Source organism: Sinocyclocheilus rhinocerous, unplaced genomic scaffold (assembly GCF_001515625.1).
Source record: "Sinocyclocheilus rhinocerous isolate Xijiao unplaced genomic scaffold, SAMN03320098_v1.1 scaffold2578, whole genome shotgun sequence".
In the NCBI taxonomy this organism is placed as follows: domain Eukaryota; kingdom Metazoa; phylum Chordata; class Actinopteri; order Cypriniformes; family Cyprinidae; genus Sinocyclocheilus; species Sinocyclocheilus rhinocerous.
This window is the reverse complement of record NW_015643596.1, coordinates 157676-165734: the sequence shown is the minus strand read 5'-3', so window position 1 is coordinate 165734 and position 8059 is coordinate 157676. Positions and strand designations below refer to the sequence as shown.

Here is an 8059-nt window from a genome sequence, read left to right as displayed (position 1 = left end):
CAGAACATGAGTTTTGCTATTTAGAACACAATTTAAAGCGGAATTGTCATACGCTAAGCAATCCTCGCTGTGATTAAAACATTAAATCGCATACCACAGGAAAATAGTTTGAAAGCAGCACATCCACTGCAAATATTTATTTTTAAATTCATATAAAAATTTTGTAATTTCTGGATAATAATGTCATGAAATTTCAGTGCTTAACTTCATTATTCAGAGTGTCATATTTAATCTAAACGTGTATGTCAAATGTAAAACAGACTTTAAAATCATTCTGTTTGCTTCCTTACTTCGCTCCCTCCAGTAAAAGAGTGCGTACGCATGGTCTAGAGTGTCCGTACGGTGCGCACATATTTACGCCTAGTTTATTTATTATAAATCCCGATATGTGCATGGAAAATTGCGTACGCACATTTCCATGCCCGTTTTGTGCTTACGCAACGTTTATACATCAGGCCCCAGCTGTTGTATCCTTAAATGTTGTTGTACCCCTTTTTTGACCGTGTACTATCTGATTACACCTAGAAATGGACTGTGAATGGTAGAGGAGAGGAAAACACATCGTATTTAGAATTTCTGATCTTCCCAGGAGGACTTGAACACCGCATTAGCGCAAACAAACTGTAACCCTGTTAGCATTATACTTGTTTTCACTGCAATTGTAGAGAAATCTTGGATTTCAAACTGTGCAAAGGTCAAAATTCCTCAGGAAGACTACTTAATCATATTTTCCTTTGAATTCATGCAGGTTTCTCTTCTGGACGGAGTGGGGCCAGAGTCCTACCATCTCCAGGTCACGTCTCGATGGTTCAGAGCAAGCCGTGCTTGTTAGCACCGGACTAGAAAAGCCCAACGGCATCTCCATAGACTATCAGGTCTGCTTCCCCTACATGCTTATGCTGCAGGTTGCAGTCCATGTTGATTTCATTGCTTATCTTGCAGCTTTAGAGCGAGATCATATATCCCTTTGTTCTTAATTCAACACATGCATGATGTTTCAAACTGTGTTGTAGGAAAATAAATTATACTGGTGCGACGCCCGCAACAGCAAGATTGAAAGAATCAACCTTGAGCGGGGTGAGCAGAGGGAGATTGTGTTCTCATCGAGTGGGGTGGATATGTTTTCCATAGCAGTCTTTGGGGCTTACCTCTTCTGGTCTGACAGGTAATTTATTTTTCCATAAATGTTACAGTCTCTAAGAATGGCCCAAGAAAGCAGATTCCGTCCCATTTTCCCTATAAGGTCACAATGCTAGTCCAAAAAACCACATTTGATTATTTCAGAATCTCCTGTGGTTCAATGTCATTCCAAGGATGGGTTACCTCACCTTCTGTTAGACCAGCTGTGTACTGTATTTTAATGAGTTCATTGATTTTAATTAGTCGAGGGCCATTGATTAGCAAGTGTCAGACTTTCGGTCTTATGTCCCCATAACGGTAGAGCCTACGCCAATGGATCCATCCGCCGTGCTTCCAAGAAAGACACCGTGGACCTAGTGACCATCAGGAGCGGCTTGGGTGTCAGTCTGAAAGATGTGAAGGTCTTTAACCAGGATCGGGAGAAAGGTTGAGGTTTCACTTAATGGCAGTTTTCCTGTTCTTTGAACATTGCACCAATGCACACAAGTACAAGTTTATCCCAGATAAAGCAGGGGTGTCCAATCCCACTTCTAGAGGACCACCTTTTTGCAGAGTTTAGCTCCAACCTGCTCCACTTCACCTACCTGGAAGTTTCTAGTAATGCTGAAGACCTCGATTAGCTAGTTCAGAGGTGATTAATGAGCACTAGAGCTAAACTCAAAAGGAAAGTTGCCCTCCAGGAGCAGGATTAGATACTCCTGCTGATGAACGAACGCCTGACGATGGACGCCATGTGTAAAATAAATCAATTAAACTTGCTGTCGTAGCAGTAAATGTCTGAGAAAATTCTTGGTTTTTGAAGTTTGTTTGCATGCTGAATCTATTGTCTCAAAGTTATTGTTAGCTTGTATCATTTGTTTAGACCACATGTGTCAAACTCCACTCCTGGGCAGCCAAAATCCTGCAGAGTTCAGCTCTAAAAACACCTGCTTGAATATTTCTAGTAATTCTGAAGACCTTGATAAGCTGGTTCAGGTGGGTTTAATTAGGGTTGGAACTAAACTCTGCAGGACAGTGACCTTCTAGGAACTGAGTTTGACACCTTTGGTTTTGAAACTTTGTAGGGAGTCTGATTTCTGATTTTCTGACTTACCCAGGTACGAACGCTTGCAGCAGAGCGAATGGAGGATGCCAGCAACTTTGTTTTTACTTGGGGAATAACCGGAAAACTTGTGCTTGCGCTCACGGATATCTTGCTCAGGATGGACTCAGGTGCAACAGGTACGAGGGTTACCTGCTCTACTCTGAGAGGACCATTTTGAGGAGTATTCATCTATCGGACGAGAATAACCTCAACTCGCCCATCAGGGCGTACGAGAACCCGAATTATTTTAAAAACGTTATAGCTTTGGCCTTTGATCATCGTCAGAAAGTGCACGGAACCAATCGGATTTTCTTAAGCGATGTTCATTATGGGAATATACAAGTCATCAATGACGACTGGACAGGACAACGCGTCATTGCTGAGAGTAAGTAATATTGTCTAATTACTTTTCTTGCTTATGTTGTTAGTTGCGCTTTTTTTGTTGTATTTTGTTTTGCAGACATAGTAAGTCGTTGCATTGAGAACCCTGGTGTAACTTAACCATTGTTTAGAAAGCCGATACCTTCCGAATAATGCTGATGAATGATTTTTACAGAGCTTTTCAGACATCCTTAATGTTTATAGTTTACATCACGTCTGTGAGAAACATTTGAATGAATTGGAAATTGGTTGTATGGACTTGTCAAAACTTATTGACCATTTTCCAGAACACTTCTATTGGAACGTCCGGCCTGATGTTGTCTGTCCATTGTGCTTTCATTAACACGTTTATTTGCTTTATTTGCAATGCAGCTCATATTTGTAGCAGCATCACGGCCAATTAACGGTGGTAAAATGTAAATAAATTATCCACACAGGGTACAGCCAATTACTCTGATAAAGCAGCAGCCCAGTAGCCGGCATTGAAATTCATACTTCTTGTGATTTATCAGGCCCTAACCTTGTCAACATTAACACGCATCTCATTTAATCAGTGTGCCATTAACCTGCAGAGCTGTCAGTTCGCAGCTGCCGTGCTGAACAATAGCTTGCCTGAGAGGAAATGTGATATTTGTCAAACGAGGCTGTCGCAGGCGCTCAGATTGTTACACCTGACCCTAGATGCTAAGCTTTATCCTGTGTCATGAATTTATGCTGATATATTGCAAGCATGTGTGCTGGCGTTCAGCTGATAAACAGCTTGTCTGTACGTACTCTTGTTTGAGGGCTGATAGAGGTGAGGGAATGACTGCTAGCTCTTTAGTCGAAGTGACTTTTTTATATGAGCTGATTTGTGACGATATTATTTTTTAAATGTTGAGTTTAAAGTGAACTGACTCGTCAGAGCGGTAAATAAGGATGAATCTCATAAAACCAGGCAAGAATGGGAATGGGAATTTGTCAAGAATTTTCTTAATTTTCATGAGAATAGTTTTGATTTTGGGGTGAAATCTGACCTGGGCATGTTTTTGTACATTTCATCTGACAGCTATAACTGTGTTGCTCCAACATCTCCAAAGATAGCTTTTGTTCACAGGAAGGCTCAAATCTGACATTGCAGCTTAAATCAAAGCCAGTTCAAGACCAGACAGTTGCTCGGCTCGATGACTTTTACTCAGACATCTATAGTTTTCACCAGTGCTGGTGATTAATAAAGACTTTGTTTTCGTCACGCTGTTAACAATGCTTCCCAGTCTTTTTTTTTTTTTTTGACAACAGCTTAGCCTGTTCAGTCAGCGTGAACTTTCACAGACAGAGGAATCACACCTAATCTTTTTCGCTCTTCATGTATACGACTGTCAAAACTGTCATAGGAGCACCCTGCCTACCTCTTCCTGTGCTCACAACAGAGCCTCGGGGTTATTTTACACTTAAATTGCAGCATGTTTGTTCTTGCAAGCTGTTGATGACTTTTTAAAGGTGTACTTTACCTAAAATTGAAAAATGTGTCATCGTTTAGTCAGACTCATTTTGTTGTTTCAAAACCTGTTGGACTTACTTTTTCTGTGCAACACAAAAGAAGAAATTTTAAAGAATGATGTAGTTGCTCATTTCCATGCAATACCAATGAATAGGAACTGGAGTTTCCAGGATTTTTTTTTTCTTTTTTCTTTTATTTCTTCTAATTTAAGCCATTATTCATTAAATTTGGCATGTTTATTTATAAAAAAAAAAAAAAAGTAGAGATGCCAGAATTATGACCAAATCTTTCTATTAAGGCAGATCCTTTGAATGAATCAATCTATCTAAATGATAATTAAATCTAAACTTAAATTTATCTCAATCTCAAGTTTAGAGTCAATCAGTCTTGAGTCATAATATCAGGATATGTATCGAATATTGTCAAAATTTGGGAAAAACATCTGGATGAGTGAGCTGTAAACTTCTGCATTCCGATTGAGTCAGTAAATTAAACTTGACAACTAGATCAGTCCGATTCATAAATGAATCATTCAGACCCGTTTTGTAAACAAATTAACTGATTCATTCAAAAGCTCTGATCTAAAAGCTTCACTCCTGATTCATCTCCGCTTCTCTCATGAATGTGCCAAATTTAGTGAATAATGGCTTAAATTTCGAGTTTTTCACTCAGAACTCGTATAACTTCAGAAGACTTGAAATATAGTGTCTCTTTTGTATCTTTTTGAAGCTTGAACATTCCAGTCCTGATTTTTTTTTTTTTTGTAGTTGCATGAAATGAGCAAGTAGAATTCTTTAAAAATATCATTTTTTGTGTTTCGTGATTCACATTAACATGCCTTTTTTACTTCTAGGTGAACGGTTTCTTTAAAATAACACTTAATTTTTGCTCTATTCACAACTCAGGGTTATTTTTAGACACGTTACTAAGCTACGGAAAGGCTAATAAGTGTAGAAAATACAAAAAAACGAACAACACCAAAGTATAATTAGTCATTTAAGAGAGACATGTCTGGTTTATGAATGAAGAGAGAGGCCATTGTAAGTCTAAGGGAATTTAGGAGAGAATATTAGAAAGAATTAAAGGTTTTACTAAGTCAAGACTTCATAAGCGCGCAAGACCTCAAAGCCCTGAAGGCTTTTTATCCTCGTGTGAAGAAAATCGATTGTGGGTTAGGGGTGAAAGAGAGCTACTGCGAGAGTATTGGCTTGGAGAGAGAGACATGCAGAGGGAAGATGTCAGACAGACAGCGAGCGTGAACTATGCCAGAGGAGTTTGACAGCACTTGATCAGCCTTCAGGCCTTTAGAGAAAGAGTGAGACACAGTGATGCCAACGCTGTGTCTCAGCCGGGGGAAATCTGTCTTTGTTAGCCAGAGGACGGTGATGGATCGCAGGCGGGATGTGATCACTTGACACACACGTAACATATAGTACAGGAGACGTGTCCAAGGCAACACGGAGGCCTCGGCTGTCTTACGTAACTCTCGTCGGAGCCCGAAGTGGAAATGTCATGTCACCTTCATTCCTAAAACCAGTCATTTTCAGCTGGAGCCTTGTTCCTGTTGACCTCTGATAAGCAAATACCAGGTTATTGCTGTTTAATGCCAAGTTTGCTTTCTTAGCACTTGTTCCTGGTTTTATTGTTTACGATTTTTCTATGGATGCATGGTATCATATTGGGTTTAGTATTTATTTATTAATTTATTTATATCAATATTGTATATTTATTTTTGCATACTTATTTCCTCCTGGTTTTTGCATTTTAGATTTCCATTGCCATTATTTAACACTCACTTAAAGGTCTGTCATGACAACTCTTGGAGAGTTTAGCATTGTAATATACATGGTGATGTTAACGTGTTTGGTCTTGGACGAATAGATCTGCTACGCTGCTGCGGCGGCAGAGCAAGTACAGAGATTTGCTACTGCCAATACATCCACAGACATGCTGCTGTGAGCATGTAGGAAATACTGCTGCTGCACATATAACATAGATGAAATAACCCCCATATATAACACACATGAAATTACCCCATACAGATCTATACAGGTGGAGCTGGGGAAGGTGAAGGGTTTTGTTGCATTTATTTAGAAAAAAAAAAAAAGAATATATATATCTTATATATATATATATATATATATAAGACAAACACAAAACACTAAAACTTATTACTAAAACTGTAAAAAAAAAACTGACAATAAAATAAAATCTAATTCACATATCAATATTAACATACAACTTTAATAGTATTTTATTAGCATTTTTTAATAGTATTAGATTTTGTTTTGTTTTTGCAAATGCCCAATTTTTACTATTCCTATCAGTTCTGGCTAATATCAAACACTGCCCATTAAATATCGGTTTCACTCCTAAAGCCTGATAGCACAGATGTTAAATGGGTTGCAAATGGGCAATTTATGTTGACTTGAAGTGTTTGCGACACATGATGGATTGCAGACATTAGCAAATCTGCAAACACTTTGTAACAAACTTTTTTGAGATCTCATGTAGAACACTAGAGGAGATGCCTGTGAGACTACACAGTGTTTTTTTTTCTCAAAAGAGCAGGAGATTTAAGTGTCAGTTTGCTCTTCATTGTATCTCATTGCTGTCTTGGAGAAACAGTTGCGATATTGACTGTATTTGTGATTTTTTTCCCTTTCCTACAGTCAATGGCAAATGGTCTAAATTAATTTACTGTGCTGGTTCTGAAAGGCCGGTGTCGTATTGTCCTTCTTCAGCGCAGTCGGCGTCCTGCTTTACGCTTGTTAAGTCCTTATGTTCACTGCACGTAATCTAGTAGAGCCTGCATGTCCTTTTCGGTGCCAATCACTTTCCCTGTCAGGCTCTATGGAGGTTTTGAGGATGAGGAACTGCATCCCGAAAAAAGTGATTCTTAAAAAGGCTTCTTAAAAGATGCTGCTCAGTAGGGCTGTGTATCGGCAAGAATCTGGCGATAAGATACGTATCACGATACAGGGGTTGCGATACAATATTTTGCGATATATTGTGATACTGTAAGCAAAACGATATATTGTGATATTTCTTATTTTAGGAATAGAATAGAATATATATATAATTTGTAAAGGGGGAACAATTAAGTGCTTGCAGGAGTCAGATTTGACTGCTCATGGGTCGAGAGGAGGGATGACCTATAAGACCATGGTGGAGGATTTGCTGCTCAACGGATCCGGAGCTCATTGACAAATATCTTATATCGAAAGATGCGCTCCCTTTACACAGAGTGCGCGTGATCGTGAAATCGAAAGTGAAAGTGAACAGCGTGAGCGCTCATTCAAAAGAGATTTAAATACTCCCCATTGATAGCGGCTCCCTGATACGCGAAAATTATATGCAATATTAGAATGTTTGCGGTAGCGGGCGGGGGCAAACCTTGCAGGAGCGGAACGCACACGTTGTCACTGTTTAAGTTTGGGATATAATCTCAAAACGAAACAACGGCCATGAATCTTGTATACATTTTTAAAAAATATATCGATATTGCGTTTTTGAGAATGATACAGTATCGCCAAACAAAATATCGCGATACTCACGTGTATCGATATTTTCTTACACCCCTACTGCTCAGGTTGCAGTGGGATAAACTCAAAAAAAAAAAATTCTCCCACGCATTATGTAATTGCAACATCAAAAAGACTGAATAATTGTTTGATCAGTGCACAGTTTTGTTTTTCACTAAAAGGCCCAAGCAGGTTATAAAAATGCGCTGTACTTTGCGTAGGGCTGGGTATCGTTCAAAATTTTTCGATATCGATACCGATACCTTGACTTCGATACCGGTTCCTGAACGATACTTTTTTCGATACCAAAAACTTTGGTTTTATTTTTCAGCTTGTTGATGTTTATACAAACTCAAAGACTCATCTCCTGAGCCACTGCACAAAGGAACAAAATGTAAACAACACAATAAATCAGTGCAAAATAGTTTTAATAAAGCTCAAATAGTCTTC

The 8059-nt window shown here is 38.8% G+C and overlaps 1 protein-coding gene across 1 annotated transcript in view; it reads left to right on the top strand.

Moving 5' to 3' along the window:
• Nucleotides 1–8059, top strand: part of lrp1ba (low density lipoprotein receptor-related protein 1Ba) — a 283055-nt gene that overhangs the window by 170424 nt on the left and 104572 nt on the right. The window contains exons 38-41 of the mRNA XM_016574938.1: nucleotides 749–875; nucleotides 1014–1165; nucleotides 1442–1566; nucleotides 2238–2609. Of these exons, the coding sequence (XP_016430424.1) occupies nucleotides 749–875; nucleotides 1014–1165; nucleotides 1442–1566; nucleotides 2238–2609 (776 nt within the window). The remainder of the gene's footprint in view (nucleotides 1–748; nucleotides 876–1013; nucleotides 1166–1441; nucleotides 1567–2237; nucleotides 2610–8059) is intronic.